The following is a 23,004-nucleotide window of genomic DNA, read 5'->3' on the forward strand; positions in this document are numbered from 1 at the left end:
CCCAGCCCTCAGCGACTCGAGGGCCGAGTAGACGTTTCGGCGAACCTCGAGGGCGGAGAGCTCCCGCTGGGCCTCCCAGGGATGGCGGCTCCGCGAGGCTGGCCGGGGAGTCTCCGGAGCTGGAGGCCTGTCCCGGGAGCCGTCGGGATCGCGCGGGGCCGGCGGCCGCCTCGGCGTCCGGGAGGCTGGGCCCGGACGCGCGAGGGGCGCGGGAGGCGGGCCGCCGCACGTGGGTGCCGGCGGGCGGGCCTGGGGGGCGGGGTGTGGCTTCCCCGCCTCCCGGGCGCGATTTGCATGTGTGTGCGGCTGCCCCAGACTTCCTGCTCCTCTGCGCCGCAGGTAGGCGCGGGCCGGGCCGGGCGGGCGGGTGGCGGGTGCGCCGAGACGCGGGCACCTCCTCACCCGGACGCCACCTCCGGCTCCGCGGCCGCGCCGCGCCGCCTTCCGCTCCGGGGGCCGCCAGCCCGCCCCGGCCGCGCCGAGCGCCCGGCTCCGAGGTGGGGGCGCGCCCCGCTCGGCCTCGCGGGTCGTCTCCGCTTTCCGCACCGCGCCTGGCCGCTCGCCCCTAGGCGCCTCCACCGCCCCGGCTCCCCCGAGGGCCGCAGCCATGAGCGAGATGTCCAGCTTCCTCCACATCGGGGACATCGTCTCCCTGTACGCCGAGGGCTCCGTCAATGGCTTCATCAGTACTTTGGGGTGAGCGAGCCGAGTTCGAGGGGGGCGCGGGCGGGGAGGGGGCGCGGTGGGCCCCGGTGCCGTTTGTGTGCGTTCTGCTGCCTCCTGCCGTCAGGGGACCTGGTCGTCCCCCAGCTTCAAGGAACCGGGGAGCGGCTCGCCGCCTCCTTTTAGAGAAAGGAAGTGAAATATTTGCCTAGGTAGGAGTCGGGCGCCCCGCCTGTGTTGGCAGGAGGCGCCCCCTTCGCGAAGCCTCCACCCTCGCAGGCTTGCTTTCTTCCCCGGGGCGGGGGGGGGGGGCTGGGACTTCCTCTGCAGGTGGTCCCTGTGCCGGGGGGGCAGGTGGGTGGCCGTGGCGTTAGTCGGGGACAGGCATCCGGGCCTGGACGTGGACGACTCTGGAGCGAGGCGGAATCGTGGTGGTGGTGATGGTGAACGAGAGGGCCAGGAGCCCGGGGCCGTCTAGTTACAGACCTGCCGCACCTTTGGAGGGTCGCACCTTTTCTTCCGAGCTCTCTCTTGCCCTGTTCCCTGTCTCTAGGAGTTTCTTCCCCAGCCTCTCCTTCCAGGCGTCCCAGGTTCCGCCAGGCGGCCCCTTCTCCCCGCCTCTCCGTGGCAATTTCCTGCGCAGCTCATCTGGCGCCCCTGGGTCCCTGGTCCCAGGATCTCTGGAGCACTTTGCAAACATTAATTAATTCTGGCCGCCACCCCACAGGGTCTGGAAGAGCAAGGAATCCGTTCACGTCCCAGGAGAGGGCCAGGCCCGGAGCTGGCATAGGGCAGGGAAAGAATGAGAGGAAATGGGTTTATCTTCCGAAGGGCAGTTGATTGAGTCGCTGGGGTGGAGGAGAGAGTGGCTTCTGCACCTCTCCAGCCCCAGGGTGGGGCCTGTTACCTGTGTCACGTTTTACAGTCTGCGGACTTGTGTTAAATGGTCTCATCTGCCACACCCAGCGGTTCTTTAGGATGAACCCACCCTCTTCTGCTGACCCAACACATCTTGACGCCAACTGGCTACAAGGTGCCTTCTCCCTGGGGGTTTTGGAGGACAGCCTTGGCACCCTCAGCCCAGGGCGAGCTGACCCTGAGCTCAGGAGGTGGGAGTCACCTGGCTCCCTTGGTGTCTTGTTGGGAGTTTAGCTTTAGTCGTGTGGGAAAGATCTCGAGGGCGGGAGGGCTGAGTCAGCCAAAGGGGGACAAGGATTGGGAATTCCAGCATACCTCACACCTTATCTCACACCTCCAGGCCTTCCCAGCCCCCTCCCCGTTCAGATGCAGACTCCCCAGCCCTTCAACCTCTCCCCGCTAGTCTGTCTTCTCTTGTTCGGTTTCCCAGAGGATGTGAGTGGGTGAGGGCATGGTGAGCTGACCTCCCCCAGAGAGCGACGACTCTCGGACTGCCCCTCTGGCCAGACTGCCCGGCTGGCACGGAGTCAACACCTCTGATAACACCAAGGGAAGGAGCAGAGGGTGTGGCGGGCACACAGGGGCAGATCTGCTGTCTGGACAGGCCCAGGGCTTTGGGGAAATGACCATCTTCTCTGTTGCCCAGTGTTAGGGCTAAGCACCCAAGAGGGCTTTTTCAGCACCTGTGACGTCTAACAGAATCAAGGGAAATTTTTGGCGGGGCCGCACTGTCTGGCAGGTGGGATCTTAGTTTCCTGACCAGGGACCCATCCCACGCCCCCTGCAGTGGAAGTGGGGAGTCCCAGGCACTGGACTACCAGGGAAGTCCAAGGGAAACGTCTCTTGCCATTCACACAGGCCTCATCCCCTTGCCAGGGATTCCCTCTATTGCTTCCTAACACAGCTCCCTCCCGCCCCAGCCCTTCCTGCCCCAGGAAGCGGCCTCCTGCTCGCCAATCTGATTCTGAGGCTGGGCCTATGGCTGCCAGAGCCCTTCTGCTCCAGGAGCCGGTTCCCAGAGCACCCAACTTGCCGTGACGCCTGCACGCCCGCCCTCCCAGACGGCATTCTAGCACCGGCATGTGCTGGCCCCAAATTCATTGTCTTTTTTTTTTTCTAACCTCCTCTTCACACCCCCGATGCACCACCTGGATTGAGATTCCTGGAACCTTGTCCTGTCTCTTTACCTTTGTTCCTGTGTTGCCCCCGCCCTTGAGCCAGTCTCCACCTGGGTAAATCTGACCCACCCTCTCAGACCTGGAGCAAAGCACCTCCTTTGTGAGATCCAGCCCCCGACCCCACCCCCCCCACCTCCCCACCCCCCACCCCCCCAACCAGGGCAGAATTAACCCCTTTTCCCTTGTGCTTCAAACTACTTTGTACAAGTTCTTCTCCGATGTTAATTGTATTGTTTGACACTTTATGATTAGTTGGAGGTTTCTCTGTAGGGCCTTCTAATGCTGGGCACTCTGCCAGGACTGACTGACTAAGTACCCCATTCATCCACTCTGGCACTGTGGTGGGCACATGCTCAGAGCCAAACTCAAGGGAAGAATGATTTCTGAACACCACAAAGCATGGCCACTCGAAGTGTGGTCCTTGGCCCAGCAGCATCAGCATCACGGAGAAGTTTGTTAGAAAATACTTAATCTCACACCCGAGCCTGTCCTACTGAATCAGAATCTGCATTTTGAGCCTAAAATTTAGACATTTGGTGTCTAAAAGAGAAGCATTGCTCTCTGTGAGTCCTCCTCTGCTCCATCCTCACTGGAATCTTTCTGCCTCCATCCTCAGCTCTGGTCCCCTTTGCCTTCACCCTGGCTGAACCTGACCTTCACCCACATCTGCGAACCCTGGAGGGTGATTTGATTGAGCTCCCAGGCGATCCCAATGCTTGGTGCCCAAGAGGTGCCCAGTGAGGGCTGGAGGAAATGAATTTGGTGAGGACAAGGGCAGCGGTGAGGCTGCTCAGCTGGGAGGTGGGACGTGCAGGCACTGGTGGAGGAGGGAGTCTGGGGCAGCCTTCAGATTCCAGCCGGGCTCTGTGAGCCAAGTGGAGGAGGCCAATTAGAGCCGCCTGGGTAATTAGAGCTCCTGGTGACGATTGTACATTAACTCTGGGTTGGAAGGGTGGGAGGGGTCTGGGGAGTGGATCCCGGAGCAGGCTGAGACCTCGGGCGGGAAGGAAGAGCAGGCCCATGCATGTTTTTGGCAGGAGTGCATGGCCTCGTGCCCCCCGCCCCCGCCCCCGGGTGGGAGGCAGCAGAGGTGGAGGGAGGCCACTGCAGGTGAAGGATTTACTGCGGCTTCTGGCAGTGGCTGTGGGGAACTGGCCCCGAGTGCGGGATGGGCCCCTTTGGTCTCACGTGCAGTTCCCTGAAGGTCTACTTTGAGTGCCCAGAGGAGGGGCCCCCAGACCCTTTCGGTGAGCTGGGAAGTGTGGGTGGACTAGGTCGTGCAGTTGAGCGCCCAGGATGGGTCAGATTGCCTCTGACTGCCTATGGCTGGGCCTTGGAGCACCACTTGGAGTCAGGGCCTCTGGACGTGTGTCACTCAGGGCTCAGTGATCACAGGGGGTGTGATCGGCTTTTCCAGGAGGGTGGGCCTTGGAAGTCCCAGGGAAGGCGGAGGTCAATGTGGAGGAAACCCCAGGTCTCAGGGTTAGGACCTACTTTGTCTCTAACTGGACGGGTGATTTTGGCAAGGCCCTGCCTCTCAGGTGTTTCTATCACCTTTGTCCTCTGTGGTGCTCTGTTGCATCTGAGAATCCCTGTGTGTCTTTAAAAAAAAATCCAGTTCCAGCATCCCATGTCAGACCAACTGTATTAACACTTGTAGGGGTGGGGTCTGAGGCCTGCTCCTTGGTCCAGAAAGCCCATCTCTTAGTTTTCATCAGACCTCACTAAGTCATTCAGCAAACATTGAATGGCCACCTACTATGTGCCAGACACTGTTCTAGTCATTGGGGAGTCAGTGGTAACGAAGACAGAGTCCAGCCTATTCTGGTCTGTACAGTGGAGAGCTGGGAGAAATGGTCCCTAAGAGCCCGTTGAGTCTTAAGTCTCAGACACGGGTAATTCCAGGAGGGGGTGCTGGCCTTCCTGTGCAGACTGAATTCCATGGGCAGGTGTCCGAACTGCCCTTGGCTTTCCTTTAATTGTGATTTCACTGAAATGAGACGTTGGACTTACCCCTGTCCTGTGCGCTAAGGTAGGGTCTCAGCCTTCTCTAGATCAATCCATACAACTCATTGTTCTTTGGAAAATACATATATATTTTTTCCTTTCTTAATTAAAACTTTTTTGTTTTTGCTGTGCTCCATGGCTTTCAGGATCTTGTTTCCCCCACCAGGGATAGAACCCCAGGCCCCCGCAGTGAAAGCGCCAAGTCCTAACCACTGGACCACCAGGGGATTCCCATACTGTTTTTTTCCTGATTAAAAAATGCTCCATGGAGAAAACTTGAAAAACTAAAATAAAAAGTTATCTGTAATACCACTGTGATTATCTTGACAGCCTCTATATGGACTTTCTAGTCTTTTATGCACCCACAAATAAACATGTACAAAATGGTCAAACTGCACATCTGGCTTTGTATGCTGGCTTTTTGGGGAGAATACATTAAGCTCTGTTTTTCCCATGCATGCCGGCCTATGAGTGTTGTGGTCACAGAGGGCCCCGCGGTATGATGTACCTCACTTATTTAAGCAACTCTAGTCTTGGGCATTTGGCTTGTCTGTACATTTCTTGCTGTTCTACACAATCTGCACTGAACATCCTAGTCCGTACATGCCAGAACACCAACTTGTCCAGTTATCCTCTTGGGACAGGTTCCCCGAAGTGGAAGTCCAGGATCAAAGGGAAGACACACCTTTTTTTTTTTTTTTCTGTTCTGAGTGGCTTGTGGGATCTTCGTTCCCTGACCAGGGATTGAACCTCAGGCCCTCAGCAGGGAGAGTGTGGAGTCCTTTCCTCTGGACCACCAGGGAATGCCCAGGCACATCTTTTCCCTTGCTGGCTCTCTCTAACTCTGGCGGTGGAGGTGGTGATGGAGGAGGAGGAGGAGGAAGCTGGGACCCAGTGCCCCAGGGATGCTCACTTCACGTCACGAGTCTGAGAGGATTGCACTAGGGGTGTGGGGAGTAGGACCAGTCTCTGCCCTCCAGGCTGGGCCAGGTTGGGCGTGGTGGCCGTGATGGGGAGGGCTGCAGCGGAGACAAGTCAGTGTGGCGGTGGCCCAAGGACAGAATCAGCTCCAAGTTCCCGCCGTGGGGCTCCAGGGACCCAGCTGCCTGCTCCTCCTGGGCCCTAAAAGAATCCTGCTGTAGCCAGCTGCTCCTGCTCTGCCCTGCCCTACATTCCTGACCCACGTCCCCTCCCCTCCCCCTCTTGGCCCCGTGAGGCTGTGGGTGGGTGGGGCAGAGGCTTGGGCTGGGGGTGGGGTGATATGCTAGATTTCAGGGTGGGGTCACGGCAGCTTTCTGCCCTTTCTTTGAGGGGAGGCGTCTGTGTTTCGATTACTCCTGAGCAGATATCTCCTGCAGTCCACCCCCAGGCGTGCTCACCACACTTCACCCCGTGTGGAGCTGGGGGGCTCCACCCTGCAAGTGGGGGCTGTGAGAGAGGAGGGAGGGAGGCCTGTCGGGGGAGGGGAGGAGAGCAGGGCCCAGATCTCCAGTAAGTTCATCACGGGCCTCAGCTCCAAGCCCCAGCATTTGTACCTGCAGCCTTCTGCATGGTGGACCCCTGGGGAGGTGGGGGGTGACCCAGCAGGAGTCTGCCACGGCTACTGGAGAAGAGGCTGCAAGATTTTTCACACCAGGGCAGAAATGAGGCTGGGTATTGACAACACAGTGGACCTGGGGTGTGGTGGGACGGGGGCTTGGAGAGGGGGACACATTGCCCTTGGGGAGATAAGGCTGTGGGGACTCCTGGCTGGGGACTGAGTGGGGGAGTGAAATGATCACAGTGCGTGTAAAGGTTCATATTTGTTTGGCTGGCAGGTGGGCAGAGCCAGAAGAGACGGTGAACATAAATCTTAGCCCAGGGGCAGCTGCAGGTGTTTGAGGCAGACACCTGTACATATTTGGTTCACAAATCCCTCTCCCATCACTCAGCCAGCCAGCCAGCCATCACCGCCTTCCTCCAGCCTGCAGGAGAACCAGCTTTCCAGGATCTGAGTCTAGAAATAGGGTGACAGGGGTGACAGGTCGTGAGAGGGAGAATTCGGTCTGTGTTTCAGAGATGTTGCTGCTGCTGGCAATGGGTGGACTTTCCCAAGTATTTACAGCTCTGGTCTGTGTTGTCCCTTTGACCCCTTACCACCAACTGGAGGCATATATAAAATTTATAAAAGCAGGGAAAGGGACTTCCCTAGTGGTCCAGTGATTAAGACGCCACATTCCAGTGTAGGGGGCACAGGTTCGATGCCTGGTTGGGGAACTAAGGTCCCGCATGTCTCACAATGCTGCAAAAAAAAAAAAAAAAAAAAAGGAGAGAATTATTTAGAACACATATATCCACCACTAGACCTAGTCATTGTTTACATTTTGCCATATTTACTGTGCTTAGTTTTTTGTTGAAGTATTTCATGGTAAATTACATGCAAGCATGTTTTCGCCTCTACATCCTTCATTTTACATTCCTAAGAAATAGGCTGTGTTCCTGTGTAACCGCAGTCCTGTCATCACACCAGTTAGTAATTTCCGAATAACATCCAATGCCGGATCCATAGTCCAATACACTCCATTGTTCTCAGTCTGGCCTCGACCACTGGTGTCTTCAAATTAGGATCTGATCAAGGTCCATGTGTTAATTTGATTCACAATGCTTCCTGAGTCTCCTTTAATCTGAAGCAGCGCCTGCCCCCATTTCTTTGTTCCTCACCCTGATGGGGAGGCTGTAGACAGTCTCTCCCTTTGTGGAGTCATCAGGGTTGCCCCGCAGGGTCTGAAGCTGGGTGGCCTAGGCCTCGGGGCTGCCCTGCGGAGGCCCCTCCAGCCTCAGTTATTAGGCAGGTTGGACAGGCCCAGAGCCCACGCCCTGGATGGAGCGCAGGAGAGAAGCCTGGGGGTGGGCTGGGTGGCCCAGGGTTGCCTGTCTTCTGTGCCTTTTCTCAGCTCTCTTGTCTCTCCTGCTCCCCGTCCCTCTTCTCCTTGGCCTAATAGAGACCCCAGGACTTGCCAGAGCCCACCCAGCCCTGAGAGCCAGAAACCCAGGCCTGTGGGCAGAGGCAGCGCTCTGAAAGCTTGTGCCCTGGCCAAGGGTCTTTATTTCGGTCTGGTCAGGTTTAATCACATTTGCTGCCTCTGTTCCTTGCTGGGGAGACTCTTGGGATTCCCCAAGAGCCTGAGTATGTGGCTTGCTGTCCTTTCTAGACATAAGCTCTCTGAAAGGATGAGCCATGCTTATTTTAAAGTCAATATACTCTGGTCCCTTTGGTGGCTCAGGGTGGATCCTTGGTAAAGAAAGACGTGTAGAGGTCAGGTTTATGGGTGTTTTTCTGCAAGGATGCAGAACTGGACTGCTTTTCTCTGATGAGCCAGGGATCCCAGCCAGTGAACCTGGGTTACTTGCCCAGCATTCCTCCCCACCCGCACCAGTATTTGGGGAGGGGGAATCCAAGGCCTCCATCCACCACCAGTCGATCCCAGTGTTCTGACAGTGCCTGCTTTGGGAGTGGCCTTCCGTGGGTCTGGCCTAGATCTGTGGGGTGGTGGCCAGCCCTGGCTGGGAGTCAGCAGATCTGGGGTCTGGAACTGGCTGTTCCCTTAACCGTGCGGCCTGAGCTCCTTGGTCTCCCCCTGCACCTCTCTTTCCCAGGCTAGATCAGGGAGGGGCTGTCTAGGGACCCTTGGGGGTCTCTCCGGTCCGCAGGCCTCTTTCCTCAGCTGCTCCTCTGATAGTCACTTGCACCACTTCTAGCTCCCTTCTTCCTCCTGCTTATCTAATCTTTCCTGGCAGCACTGACCCGGCCCACTACCTTTTCCATGCCTTCCACTGGATCTCAAAGTCCACCCCAGGCAGAATGGGGCCAGCTAGGCCCCTGGATGCATCTGCCTTTCTCTCGTCCTTCCCAAGGTCTTGGGGTGCAGGCCCTGGAGCATTTTCAGGGCAGTGCCCTTCACATCCTTCTAGAGCAGAGCTGTCCACTAATTCCTGTTCAGAGGGTCCAGGGCAGGCCTACCCACCGGCTTGCTGCCGGACCCTCCCTCTCCTCTCACCTCCTCCCCTTTCCCACCCCGCTGATCCCTCCTGGGCCCTGCACGGTGCAGGCTTAGACCCATCTTATGTCTCCCACTGTCCTCAGTTGGTGATAGTGTAGGACGCAGCTCCTGTACTCACAGGACTCAGCATGGTGGACAGGAGCTTCCAGAGGTTGGGGACCGCACCCAGCACATCATCCCTTCGCAGTAAAGTTTTGTGGGACCTATGGAGCCCTAGATGGTACAAGTGCCATCAGCTACCAGCTGCGTGGACGAGGTGGTTCCTTTAACTCTGTGACCCTCACTGGACTGGTAAGAATGGGATGAGGTACTGGGTGTAAAAACGATTTATAAAGTAAACGTGTTCTGCACAGTGGAGCGTCGGTTCTTCTAAGGTGATCTTGGCTGAGGCACCCTCCTACCTTTAGTTGGTGGGGACAGACAGGGAACTTGGAGGAGCGGAGTTTGCGGCCGGCCTTGAATGTGGCAGGACGCAGCGGGGGACAGAGATAACAAGGCTGGCTGAGCGCGGGCGGCAGTAGGCCATTCCCCAGCCCTTGGACGGGGATGGAGGCGCTCAGGCGGGGTGGGGACGGGGAAGCTAGGGGCAGCTTCTCCCAGGAGAGCCCGGCTCTGGTTACGGCGCCAGGTGCTCACCGGAAGCCCTAGTACAATCCACACAGATGCCCCCACCTTGAGGGAGAATGAGGCGGGTACGGCCGGGATGTGGGTGCCACCAGTGGGAAGGGTTCCCCCGGGGCCGTCCCGGGCAGGGGAGGAAAGCGCGGGAGCTGGCGGCTCGTCCCCACCTCTTCGCGCCCGCCTCCTGCCGCCCCCGGGCAAGCCTGGCCCGGGCCCAGCGTCCTGGCGGCGGCTTGCAGTGGGAGGCAGGCCGGGGCGAGGCCACGCTCGCATTCCCTCCGCGACGCGGCTGGGGCGACGGCCGCACGCGGGGAGGCGAGTTTCGTTCCGCGGCGGGGGCGGGGGCGGGGGCGGGGCCGGGGCTAGCCCGGAGCGCTCTGCGGCCTCCGCGAGCAGGCGGGGCCTCGCGGGCCGGGGCGGGGCCTCGCGGGCCCTCGATGGACCGGGGTGGGGCTTCAGGGGTTCTCGGCGGATCGGGGCGGGGCTTTAGGGGGGCCTCGGCGAACCGGGGCGGGGCCTCGGCGAACCGGGGCGGGGCCTCGGCGAACCGGGGCGGGGCCTCGGCGAACCGGGGCGGGGCCTCGGCGAACCGGGGCGGGGCCTCGGCGAACCGGGGCGGGGCCTCGGCGAACCGGGGCGGGGCCTCGGCGAACCGGGGCGGGGCCTCGGCGAACCGGGGCGGGGCCTCGGCGAACCGGGGCGGGGCCTCGGCGAACCGGGGGCGGGGATTCAGGGGTCCTCGGCGCGGGGCTCGGCGACCACCTCTCCGCCTCTCGCTCTACCCAGAGGCTCGAAGTCCCGGCCGCGCCCTCTGAGGCTCCCACTCCGTCGAAACTTAGCCGTCGGAGTCCCGGCCCTCGTGCCTCCCTCTGGCCTCGGGTCTCCCTCTCCGCAGCCCGTCCGATGAAGGCTTTCCCGCTTACCTGTAAATGGCTTCACGGGACGCCCCTCCCTTCCCCGCCCGCCCGATAGCACCTTCTTGGGATGCCTCAGTCCTGAGGGGGAGCTTCTGAGGGACGGAGGGGAGACTTCCGCGGGCGCGCTGCGGGGGCAGTTTGGGACCTCCTAAACACCTTGCCGCTGGCTGCCCTCTTTGCCTACGGGCTTGGTGGAGGGCTGCCCTCCAGATGGGAAATGAAATGATGGGGAGGGCGGGCTGCCATCCCTCAGAGGCTGCAGGGGAAGGGTGTGGAATGTTCCCAGGCCGTGCTGATTTTGCTTATCCAGGACCCGCACTTGGAGGAGGGAAGGAGTGGGATGTTGGATCCCGGAGGAAGTCCTGAAAGTCCCATCTTCCTGAGTCGGTGTTCCTGATGCTTTCCAGGAGCCCCCTGCCTTTTTTATTTCATGGTCCACATGGCTTGCTTCTCTGTTCTGGTCGCCCATACAGACCGTTCCTGTCCCCTCTTGGCTGCCGATCTGGGATGTTTTCCTTTCTGACCTTGCTTGCAATTCTGCTGGAGGCCAAGCTCCGCTCCTGACCAACCCCTCCCCTTCTCTAGGAGGCTTCAGCTTGCACTCCCCAAATGTGCTTTGCTCTGTAAACCACTGGGCCCTGGGGAGGGGCTCAATGGGAGACCGCAGGGCTTCAGAAGCTACGGCAGAGTGGGCGGGGACAGAAGGACATCCAGATGATGGCCAGGCACACTTGCGCCAGGGGGATTAGGAAAAGCACGCCAGGCATCCACACTTGCATGTCCTTTTTTCTGTACATGTGACCCAGACAAAGAGTTCCCAGGGGAGGGATGGAGGGTTTGTGAGGTGAGGATGGATTTCCCTCAGACTGTGAGTCTGGGGAGATGGTCTCTACAGGGCCTTATGCACTGGTCAAGATGGAGGCCATGGGGGTGCCCAAGCCTCTCTCCGTTGCCCTGAGTTCCATAATGCCCTCTGGCTGTCCAGTACCCCCAGCAGTGCAGGTCCCAGCCCTGCCCCGACTTCCTCCCCTCCCCTACCCAAACTTACCCATCCTGCAACCCCTCCTCTCAGTGCTTTGCCAAGAGACAGCCAGCTAATCTGATTCACTAGTGTCTTACAGGAAATTCTATGAATTATTCAAGGTTCTGCACAGTTCTTGCTTCTTCTCTCATACCTTCTCTGATTGGCCAAGCTCTGACCTCTCCCTTTCTTGGACAAAATCCACAGCTGGTACCATCAGTTGGCACCTATGCGTATTCCTTAGATCATGAACTCTTCTGAGTCTGGGACTTGTCTTCCCAGTGAGGTTTTGAACTCCCTGAGGCGGAGACCTTATCTTTTGCTTCTTGTGTGCTTCCCTCAGTAGCTAGTAAAATGATTAATTCACTCAGTGTGTATTTCAAGTGTGCCACTCCGCGCCAGACAGGTGGTCCAGGTACTGGGGATACAGGAGGAAGCAATACAGACATCCCTGTCCTCGTGAACCTTCCATTTCAGGTCAGGGAGGAATAGGACCCCAGATAGACTCTGTAGCAGGCCGAGTGGTGATATGGAGAACAGTGAGGCGGGCAGGGGGTTGAGAAGTGTGAGAGAGAGCAGTCCACAGTTTTTAAAAGGGTAGGGAGGGGGCCTGGCCACAGGAATGGGTCATTTGAGCCGAGATCTGAAGGAGATGAGGGAGGGGTGGAGCTAGGAAGGTGTCTAGGGTAGAGAGTGCCAGGCAGAGGGAAGAGCCGGGGTCAAGTCTCCTGGAAGGTTTGAGGAGCCTGGAGGAAGACGGTGGGCTGAAGCAGAGTGGGCCAGGGGCGGGCGTCAGGGGGTGGGGAGGAGATGAGGTGTGAGAGGTGAAGGGGTCTTGTGAGTTCTTGTCTTACCCTCTGAGATGGGTGGTTTTGGAGTTTCCCAGCAGAGCACTGCCCTGATTTGACTGACCTTTTCAAGGAATCCCTTTGCTGTTATGTGGAGGACAGGCTGTAGAGGTGAGAGGGGTGTTAGGAGACCAATGGGGAGACAGTGATATCCAGGTGAGAGCCGCTGGGAGCCTGGACCAAGTGGTGTTGGCGTGATGAAAAGTCAGATTCTGTACATATTTTAAAAAATTTTTATTAGAGTTGATTTACAATGTTGTTGACTTCTGCTGTACAGCAAAGTGACTCATTTATACATATATATTATTTTCCACTATGATTTCATCACATGATATTGAATGTCGTTCCCTGTGCTCTACAGTAGGACCTTGTCATTTGTCCCTTCCTGAATATAATAGTTTGTACCTGCTCCTCCCAAACTCCAGTCTCCCCATCCCTCCCTGACGCCCCTCCCCCGCCCCGCCCCTGCAGCAACCGCAAGTCTCATGTCTGTGTCTGTTCTCTATGTCTGTGAGTCTGTTTCTGTTGCATAGATAGGTTCATTTTTGTCATAGTTTAGATTCAGATTCCATGCATATTTTAATGATAAAGCCCACAGCGTTTCCTCACAGGTTAGCTGTGAGAGGTGAGCGAGAGGACCAGGCAATTGCACGGAGGGATTAGCTGGATGGAGAGAGGGCTTTAAGAAGAGCAGGAGCTCCGCGTTGGGAACGTGCTGAGTTTGTGATTCCTGTGGACATCCAAGTGGAGACGTGGAGTGGGTGGTTAGATTACGAACCTGGAGTTTGGGGGAAGAGGGACAGAGGAGGTGGAGGCAGAAGTTATCAGTGAACTTACAAGCGGTTCTTTGAACCCGTGCATGTGGCCAAGATGACCAAGGGCCTGAGTGCCGGTGGAGGAGAGAGGATGGCGCTGGAGGCTGGGGATGGGGAGCCGTCTGAGTGGGTCCTCACAGCAGGCCCTTCTCTCCCCTTTCTGAGGCTGCACCATTGCCTTCAAAGCCCAGCTCTGCTGCTTGCAGGCTATGTGTCCTCGGCCGGATCCCTCTCCATACCTCCTGCAAAATGGAATAACTCCTGCAAACACAGGGGAGACTTAGAAAATTAAATAATACATGAAAGCATTGGAAGCAAAATCCTGCTCGCTGTCATTATTGTGGACTGGTGATTCCAAAGGGGAAACCCCAGGTTCCTGTCCTCAGGGAACTCATGGTCTAGACGCTGCAAGGAGCCCCAGAGGAGACATGGCCGCGGGAGAGGCCAGGACCAGGTGCTGTGGGAACACAGGGCTGGGTGGGTAGGGGGACCCGGAGGGTGGGAGGGCACTGGCCAAGGAAGGCTTCACCGGGTAGGAGGGACTGAGGATAAAAGAATGAAAGAATGGAGGGGCTTGGAGGGGAGCAGTGGGGCGGCTTCTGGGACCACTCTGTGGAGATGAGAGTTCCAGGGACCTTGAGACCTCCCAACAGCTGGGGCAGGGAGGTTGTGAGGCTAGCTAAGGAGTGGGTGGAGGTCAGATCACAAAAGGCCTTGTTGGCCAATCCAAGGAGGGGAGGAGCAGAAGGAGGCTTTGGAATTAGCTCTGTGCCTTGAGACAAATTAATGTTCAAACCCAGTTTCCTCCTCTATAAAATAGTGCTCATGACTAGCCCCCTGCGGGGAGTTGGTGAGAATTAAGAGGCAGAGGTTGTGAAGTGCTGAGACAGAGCTGGCCTCTGAGATGGTGGGTCATCATCGTCACCATCATTGTGTTAGAGGCTTGTGTGGCGTTGAAGAATGTTAAATGTGGGAATGGATGGATGGGTGGCTGGGTGTCCTCCAGAGACTCAGGATTAACCCCAGCCAGAATGGAGGGGAGGAATTTCAGGCCCAGGGACCACAGCGGAGGGTGTGGAATGGGCCTGACGAGGCTGGGGAGGTGCAAGGTTCCTTGTCTTGTCTTCAAGACCCAGAGGCTGCCCCCTAGTCTCATCAGCGTTTCTCGAAGGTTGCTTCTAGTCTCTCGGCCTCTGCTTCTTCCCCTGTCTTTCTGACTGTCTTTTCTGTCTCTCTGTGTCTCTCCGAGTCTCTGTCTCTCGGTGCCCTTCTCTCTCGCTCCTCCATCAGGTCTGGGTGGGGTCTCAGGGCCGTGTGTGGTTGCCTAGACTGGCCGTAGACCCCCAGGCCGCAGCTGCAGCTCCAGCGGGGGGAGGGCGGTGGCGGACTGCGTGTGCCTCTGTGCTTTTTGTGGGGCTCCCCCACCCCTACCCGGGGGACCTCGCCTTGTGACAGTGGCGCCCGGAAAGGGGCTGGCTTGCTGGCATGGGATTGTCGGTGATGGGGAGAGGTTTCTTGCTTTTGCTTAAGTGTAGTTGAGTCCGCGTTGTGTTAGTTGCTGCTGTACAGCAAGGCGATTCAGTTTTACAGGCCTGCATTCTGTTTCACAGTCTTTTCCATTCCAGAATGTAGTTCTCTGTGCTGCTCAGTAAGACCCTGTTGCTTACCCATTCCATGTATAAAAGTTTACATCTGCTAACCCAGCCTTCCATTCCGTCCCTCGCGCAGTCTCTTTGGAGGCCTTGCTGGTGCCCTGGGCCGCATGGGCAGGCGGGCGTCTTCTTTGTGCTGACTCGTTGCCTCGGCCCGCAGGTTGGTGGATGACCGCTGTGTGGTGGAGCCCGCGGCCGGCGACTTGGACAACCCCCCTAAGAAGTTCCGAGGTGAGTCCTCGCGCCCCCCGCCGAGTCCTGGGTGCAGACACAGCCCGGGCCCAGTGGGTGGGCCAGGCCGGGCGCCCGCAGCCCTCGTGTGGTCTGTGGAACCCCCGTCGGCCAGAGGACGCCTTCTTGTCAGGGTGCCTCTGTCTTCACTTCTGTGGGGGCACACGCTACTTCTCAGGGGTGCACCCACTTCTGGCCGGGGGGGCCTGTCCTCCCTTGACCTCCCTGCCACCTCCCCGCAAGGCTCTCTGCATGACTGGGTGTTTCCTGAGGACCTGCTCGCCCTGCTCTATGCCGCCTGGTGCAGGGACTGGAGCCCTTGCTGCCTGAGTCCCTCCTCCCAGCCCCGGTTGTGACTGTGTCCTTGGCCCCAGGCGGCGTGGGTGACTCCTGCCCGAGGGGGCTTGTGGTGCGGGCTCTGGCTCTGCCGTGTGACTCTGGGCATCCGTCTCCCCGCTCTGTGTGCCCAGCCGTCCGTGGGCTCCTCTGCCTGCCCCGCAGGCCTGGGGCTGAAACTCTGCCGCTCCTGCGCCCAGCAGGGGAAGCTGTCATCGTGGTGACTCCCTGTGAGGCTGAGGCAGGCAGACGGATCCTGGGTGTGGTGGCCAGGGTGGGAGCGGGCTGGGACACGCCCGGCGGTGCCGCCTGTCTGCCCATGTGGCTGCTCCTTGGGGAGAGGTCAGCTGGGATTGTCCCAAGAGGGATGCGGTTGACGGAGGGAGCAGGATTCAAGAGGGCTCTGCGGCCTCCTGGGCTGTCTGCCGGGGGGCCTTGCCCATCCATCGGAGTACGGAGACAGAGGGCGTTCCCCCAGGCCACAGGGGACCCACATCTGCTGTTCTGCTTCCATCGCATGCCTGAGTGGGCTCTTAGGTCGGGCCACGTGTCCCCTTTGTCCAGCCCCGTCTGGCCACATTCCCTCACATTTTCCCTGATCCTGGTCGCCTCCCTGGTTCCCACCAGCACCGCCAGTGTTCCTCATCTTTATCAGCCATGCTGTTGATAAAGGTGGAGGTCTCAGGGTGCTCGTGCAGGCCAGCTGCTTGGAGACGCAGCTCAGACTGCCCTGGTCCTGAAGTGGGGTGGGGGGCAGTTAGGGCGAGGGCGGGGGCACACCTGGCACTTTCCTGGAGCCAGAAAGAGGAGAGCTTGCACTTTTCTGCTCTGGCTGAGGGCTTCGCGTGAGTTCTTAGGAGGAACTTAGGACTGGGGGGCGTGGTGAGGGTCCCGAGGCTGGGCTGTGTGGGGTGGGGGGTGACTGGGGCCGACAGGAAAAGAGAAGGTGGCGGGTGGCCGTGTGTGGAGTCAGCTGTGCGGCGAGGTGGGAGCTGGTGACGGACAGTGGGGGGTGGTGGACCAAGGCTTGCCCTGGAGTCCCCAGAGACAGAGTTTGGGGCCAGTTTTTGACAACAAAACCTCTACTTAGCAGAACAAGTGCTCCTTTGACTTCTTGCCCTCCTCCCGCCCCCTCCTTTCTCTTCCTCCTTATTGTCCCAAAGCCCGTGAGCAGGGCCCCCCACCAGCCTCGGGGGCTGCCGCGTGATCCCCGGAGACGCCCGGGGGCTCAGCTTCCAGCCTCCTTCCTGCCCCTGCTGCCCTTGGCCTGGGGGTCGGGGTGAGGTGGGCCGAGGCCCCTCTGGACCCCGTGGGGCCCTGTGTGGACCTGAGAAGAAGCCCACCCTCTGGGACAAGAGTCCGTGCAACCCCCTGGCTGGTGGGTGTTCGCTGGAGTGTGAGAACCTGGGGTGAGAGACGTGGCTGCAGATCTTTCCAGCTTCAAGACCAGGGTCCCCCCAACCCTGGAGCCTGGTCTCTCACTGTTTGGTGTTTCTTCTGCAAACAGCCCTGGAGGGAGACCCCCCCCACCCCAGGGTGTGGGGGCCACGGCAGGCATCTAGAACTTGCCCAGAGCTCTCAGGGAGGCTGGCTGTGTCCTGAGGCCGCCTGGGGGGCCTCGCCCTATCTGGGAGCTGCGTCTCGCCCTCTCTCCCCACGAGGCGGGTTCCCCCCTTCCTCTGCCGACCCTGGAGGTCCCCAGGAGGGGTGGCCAAGCCTGTGAAGCCCCCACCCAGCCTCCATCGGCCTCTGGTTAGCTCCCTGCTTGTGGTCTCAGCTCCGGTACCTCCCAGGGCCGTCCCAAGCCCCGACATGCTCAGGGAATTCTTTCCGGAGCTGTCAGGGCCCTGGGAGGCCCAGGCTGTGGGCGCCCCAGTGTATTGGGCACCATGCGCCAGGCCGGCCTCCCTGGCCTCCTGTTCGCTGCGGGGGCCTCGGGTTAGAGCCTCGGGTTATGGCTCCCGCGAGGAGGGATGGAGGATCCATCCCGCAGGGTCCGTCCCACAGCCCTCTCCTCCACGCTAGCGCTGGAGGCCCGGTGCAGGGGGACCCACCTCCCGTCTCCCTGGGAAGCTCCGGGCTCACATCCCTGCTAGGCAACCCCATGAAGAGGGTAGGGGTCACCTACCTCATCCAGGAGGGGCAGGTGCTGGGGCGGGGCTAGATGAGGGGACTTCCCTGTGCTTCTTGCTGGGTGCCCTCCACCCCCAGCCTCAGGCCTCTGCTCTCCCTGCCCATCTTCCAAGCCCGGTTCATTGTTAACTTGTATTGTTATAAAGATCCATTTCAACTACTAAAAAGAGCCTGCAAAGAGAAAAATAACACACAGCCATGTACCCAAGACTGAGCTCTCTCAAATCCTTCTGCCCTGGTTATTTCAGATCCTCTTCATTCTTAGAGACAGCATCTTATGCCGAAGCCCCCTGTGTCTTCCCTGATTTCTCTGCCTTCCCCCTCCCCAGAGGCAGACACTCTCAGAAAATGGGGTACCTCATCCAGGGGCCTGCTTCTATGCTTTTGCTACTAATATATAGAGACATTTGTATGAGTTATATAGGGCATTCTTTTCCATTTTTCCGACCGCATACAGTAAAGGTAGCCTGTACAGACCTCTCTGCAGTTTTCTCCTGCTGCACTGTTTTTGGGGAATTATCTGTATCGATCCCTGTGGCTCTAGTCCATCTGTTTAATTGCTGCGTAATACTCCGCTGGGTGAGCCAACGGCAGTCCTCTATTCGGTTCTGCTGTGATGAACCTTCACTTCGTTCGCAGTTTTTGACAGTTGCCAGCAATGCTGCAGTGGGCAGCTGGTGCACACGTGTCTCCCTGAGCTCGCGTGCAAGGGTTTCTCGGGTGTGTTCCGAGGGCGGCTGACCCCGGTGGGTGGAAGCTCTTCTGTCTCTCTAGGAACGGCCCCTGCTGCCTTCCTTGGGGGCTGTGTGGGCTCACCCCCACTCACCCCTGACACATTGTGGGTGCCCTTGCTGCAGCCCCCTCCTGGTTTTGTCCCGCTTAAATGTCTTCCAGCCCGCTGGGTGTGAGATGGCATCTCACTGTGGTTTTAATTTGCATTCCTCTGACTGCTAGTGAGACAGAACATCTTTTCATATGTTTCTGGGGGTACTTACCGTTTTATTCTTCGTCTTTTCTTTTTTTCCTTTCTATGAAAGGGAAACCAATTCAGACTCCAGGATCCAGATGAGGGCACGGGCACCCCCACCCCACCCTCTCCTGTCCCCATTTCCAGGGACTGCCCTGCTGGAGAGTCCAACTAGGTAATTTACTCATCCAGGTACACGTCAGAACACTGCAGCATCCATCAGGAACTGGCTCTCACGCCCTCTCCCATCTCCACTGTTCCTCTAGGTAGCCACTGTCTTCAGCTTATGCATCCTCCCTGGCTCTTCTTGCAAATGCAAACGTGTATTTAGACTCCTCTCCTTTTTTCACACCGAGGAAGCACTGGCTTCTGGGGCCGCACCCACAGGGCAGTTGTATCCTAGTTCCTCAGCCAGGGATCAGGGGTCAAAGCCGTGTCCCTTGCAGTCAGACACTGGACCACCCAAGTCCCTGGGGTGGTGTTCTATAGACTCTGTTCTGTATCTTTGCTCTTTTTACTCTGTGGGTCTTGCTGTGGATAGATCCTACTGGAGACCTTTCTATATTAGTACATAGAGATCTTGAACTCTCTTTCCCTCCTTTTTTTTTCTTTTAAAAACTCATTTGTATCCGTATTCCTGGACAACTGTGAAAACTGTTCCTACAGATGATCTACTTTTAAGCATTGCAGAAATGTTTATTTTTTAATCGTGGTGAATGGCTACACAGACTTTACCATCTTATTCATTTCTAAGTGTATTGTGTATTGTACCGTTCAGTCACTAAAGTTGTGTCTGATTCTGTGACCCCATGGACTGCAGCACACCAGACTTCCCTGTCGTTGACTATCTCCCGGAGTTTGCTCAGTCTCATGTCCATTTAGTTGGTGATGCCATCAAACCATCTCAACCTCTGTCGTCCCCTTCTCCTCCTGCCTTCAGTCTTTCCCAGCATCAGGGTCTTTTCCAGTGAGTCGGTTCTTCACATCAGGTGGCCAAATCATTGGAGCGTTAGCTTCAGCATCAGTCCTCCCAATGAATATTCAGGGTTGATTTCCTTTAGGATTGACTGGTTTGATCTCCTAGCAGTCCAAGAGACTTTTACAAGTCTTCTGCAGCACCACAGTTCAAAAGCATCAGTTCTTTGGCACTCAGCCTTCTTTATGGTCCAACTCACATTTGTACGTGACTATTGAAAAGAGCATAGCTTTGACTATATGGACCTTTGTTGACAAAGTGTACAGGTCGTGGGAATTCTGTGGTAGTTCAGGGGTTAGGACTCTGTGCTTTTATTGCTGAGGGCCCCTGTTCGATATCTGGTCAGGAAACTAAGATCCTGCAAGCTGCACTGCCTGGCCAAAAAAAAAAAAAAGTGTATCGGTGTACAGGTTAGTGGCGTTAAGCACTCTCTCATCAGCCGTCACCACCGTCCATCCACAGAACTGCTTTTCCTTTGGCAAAATGAAGCTCTATATCCATTAAATAATAACTCCCCATTCACACCCCATTCCCCCCACCCCACCATCTGACTTCCTGTCTCTATGAATCTGATTAGTCTAAGTACTTCACATGAGCAGAATCATGCAGTATTTGTTCTTTGGGGACTGGCATGTCTCACTTAGCCTGATTGCTCCAAGGTTTACCCAGGTTCTGACCCTCCCCTGCCACAGCTCCACAGCTGTCCCTCATGCGGCTCCATTGTAATTGATTTAACCAGCCCGCTTCGATGGGCACATGCCTGTTTCCAGTCTTTATCATTCTCAACAGTGTTGCTGCAAGACCCTTGTCTCTCATCACGTTTTTAAAAACTGAGGTTTGTTTATTTATTCATTTTTGGCTGCGCTGGATCTTGTTGCTGCGCATGGACTTTTCTCCAGTGGCGACACGGGGACTCTCGTCCTGGTGGCTTCTCTTGCTGGGGAACAGAGGCTCTGGGGAGCCCAGGCTTCGGTGGTTGTGGCACACAGGCTCTGTTGCCCCACAGCATGTGGAATCTTCCCAGACCAGGGGTCAAACCCATGTCCCCTGCGTTGGCAGGCGGATTCCTAACCTCTGGACCACCAGGGAAGTCCTCTCGTCGCTTTGTACAAATGTGACTGTGCTGTAGGAATGAAGGTGGTGGTGGTGGTGATTTAATGAAGGACCAGTGGCGAAATTGCTGAGTCCGAGGGAAGGGACGTCTGTGGGTTCTGATCCAGAGTGCACATTTGCTCCCTGCTGGGGTGGTCCCGTTCGGTGCCTCCCCCAGCAGTGGAACCAGAGAAGGCAAACCCATTCACCCTTTGCATCATTTCTCTGGTTGCTCCCCCAGGTCACCAGATGTTGAGCTTATTCAGGAGAGTTCACCCCTCCACTTTTTCCCCTCCCCCACCCCAGCAGCATCCTGTGGCTGGTGTAGGTTCTCCACTGTCGCCTTTATAAACCCGAGTATCGCGGTCACACCTTTGTTTCTCATCCCATCAGCTCCTACAGTGCTCCGCCTGTACCAGCCACGCACCCTTTATGTTTCACATCGTTAAGGCTGAATAAACTTTGCATTTTCTTCTGTAACCACAGTGGAGCCTTCAGTGTTCTGTAAGATGAGTCTAAGTGGTAAAGATTAGAAACAGGTGTTTACACGATTTATACAGAGCTTATGCACAACTGTGGCTGCGTCACTTTATGCCCTGTGCTCTGTTCTCGCCTCGAGTCCCCTGCTAGTGCTTTTCAACCTTGGTTGAGCAGAAGAACCACTTGGGATTGGGGGTGCGGGTGGGGTGTGGCTTTAAAAATGCATTTCTCTAGGCTTCACCCACTGCCCAGGTCTATGGGGGACCTGAGAGTTTGTGTTTTTTTAAAATCTCCCAACTCCCCTGGATGATTCTACGCAGTGGTTTTTGGAGTATTTCATGCCATAGTCAGGAGACGGGGACGACAGCATGGTTGGATGGCATCACCGACTCAATGGACATGAGTTTGAGCCAGCTCTGGGGGACAGAGGACAGTGAAGTCCGGTGTGCTGCAGCTCATGGGGTTGCAACAAGTCGGACACGACCGAGTGACTAAACAACAGCGGTCAGTTTCTGGGAATGTCAGTTGATTTTATTCGATGAATGAATATCCTCATGTCTGCGGCCTCGCCAGCCCTGTGCCTGGCACCCCTGGCCCATGCCCAAGCACACAGTCCTTGCTGTAGGGAAGCCCCCTGCAGCCCGACTTCTCTCTGGCCTTTGATGCTGCTGCTCCTGTGTGGGTCCCGTGCTGTCCTCTCCTCCCTCTGCCCCGCAGTCCGGTGAAAAGGAAGGGTCTGGCCCCTCCTGGGTTTGGGCAGGGCCACCTCTGGGCAAAGAGCGAAGCAGAGTGACAGCAGGGAGATGTGTGCAGGGGTGAACCTCAAGCACTAATTTATTGATTCATTTGCCTTTTGCTGTGCAGGGTCTTCGTGGCTGTGCGCGGGCTTTCTCCAGTTGTGGTCACTGGGGGCCACTCTCTAGTTGCAGACCACAGGCTCTTGGGCACGTGGCTTTATTACCTGCAGCTCGAGGGCTCAGTAGGTGTGGTGCACGGGCTTCGTTGCCCTGTGGCATGGAATCTTCCCGGACCAGGAATCGAACCCGTGTCCCCTGAGTTGGCAGTCAGATTCTTAACCACTGGACCACCAGGGAAGTCTCCCACAGACGTTTTCCTGGGCTCAAATCATGTATTCATTCAATAAGCATTTTTTTTTTTTACTTGCTTTTCTCCTGTCTTTTAAACCATTTAAAAAACTGATGTATAATTAGTTTACAATGTTGTGACAGTTTCAGATGTATAGCAAAGTGATTCAGTTATATATACATATACATATATCTGTATGTGTATGTATGGGTTTCCCTGGTGGCTCAGACTGCAAAGAATCTGCCTGCAATGCGGAAGACCTGGGTTTGACCCTGTGTGGGGAAGATCCCCTGGAGAAGGGCAAGGCAACCCACTCGTTTTCTTGCCTGGAGAATTCCATGGACAGAGGAGCTTGATGGGCTAAAGTCCATGGGGTCGCAGAGTCGGACACGACTGAGCGACTAACGCTATACGCTATGCTATGTGTATGTATATATATTCTTTTTCAGATTCTTTTCCAAGCTATTGAATATAGGTCCCTGTGCTTTTACAGTAGAGCCTTGTTATCTGCCTGTTTTTGTGTATAGTAGTGTGTGTATGTTAATCTCAGTCTCCTAGCTTGTCTCTCCTCCCACCCCAGCCCTCACTATCTTCACTAACCCCTTTTGGTACCTGTACGTTTGTTTTCTGTATCTGTGGATCTCTTCCTGTTTTATAAATAAGTTCATTTATATCGCTTTTTTGGATTCAGAATGTGTGATATCATATGGTATTTGTATTTCTCTTTCTAACTTAATATGATAATCTCTAAGTCATCCATGTGGCTGTAAACGGCATTCTTTTACATTGCTGACTAATATTCCATTGTGGCTATATACCACACCTTCTTTAGCCATTCACGTGTAGGTGGACTTTAGGCTGATTTTCTGTGTCTTGGCTGTTGTCAGTAATGCTGCTGTGAACGTTGGGGTGCATATATCTTTTTGAATTAAAGTTTTCTCCTAAATATGCTCAGGAGTGGGGATCAACAAGCATTGTATGGTGTGTATTGTGGGCAAGGCTCTAGGGGAGGATCTGTGTAAG

At 56.7% G+C, this 23,004-nt stretch overlaps 1 protein-coding gene across 1 annotated transcript in view; it reads left to right on the forward strand.

Annotated features, from left to right (window-relative positions):
- The first annotated feature begins 607 nt into the window (after positions 1 to 607).
- The window catches only part of ITPR3 (inositol 1,4,5-trisphosphate receptor type 3), a 66,867-nt gene continuing 44,470 nt past the window's right edge, over positions 608 to 23,004 (forward strand). The window contains exons 1-2 of the mRNA XM_068960696.1: positions 608 to 696; positions 14,841 to 14,911. Of these exons, the coding sequence (XP_068816797.1) occupies positions 608 to 696; positions 14,841 to 14,911 (160 nt within the window). The remainder of the gene's footprint in view (positions 697 to 14,840; positions 14,912 to 23,004) is intronic.

Source organism: Capricornis sumatraensis, chromosome 22 (assembly GCF_032405125.1).
Source record: "Capricornis sumatraensis isolate serow.1 chromosome 22, serow.2, whole genome shotgun sequence".
Classification (NCBI taxonomy): domain Eukaryota; kingdom Metazoa; phylum Chordata; class Mammalia; order Artiodactyla; family Bovidae; genus Capricornis; species Capricornis sumatraensis.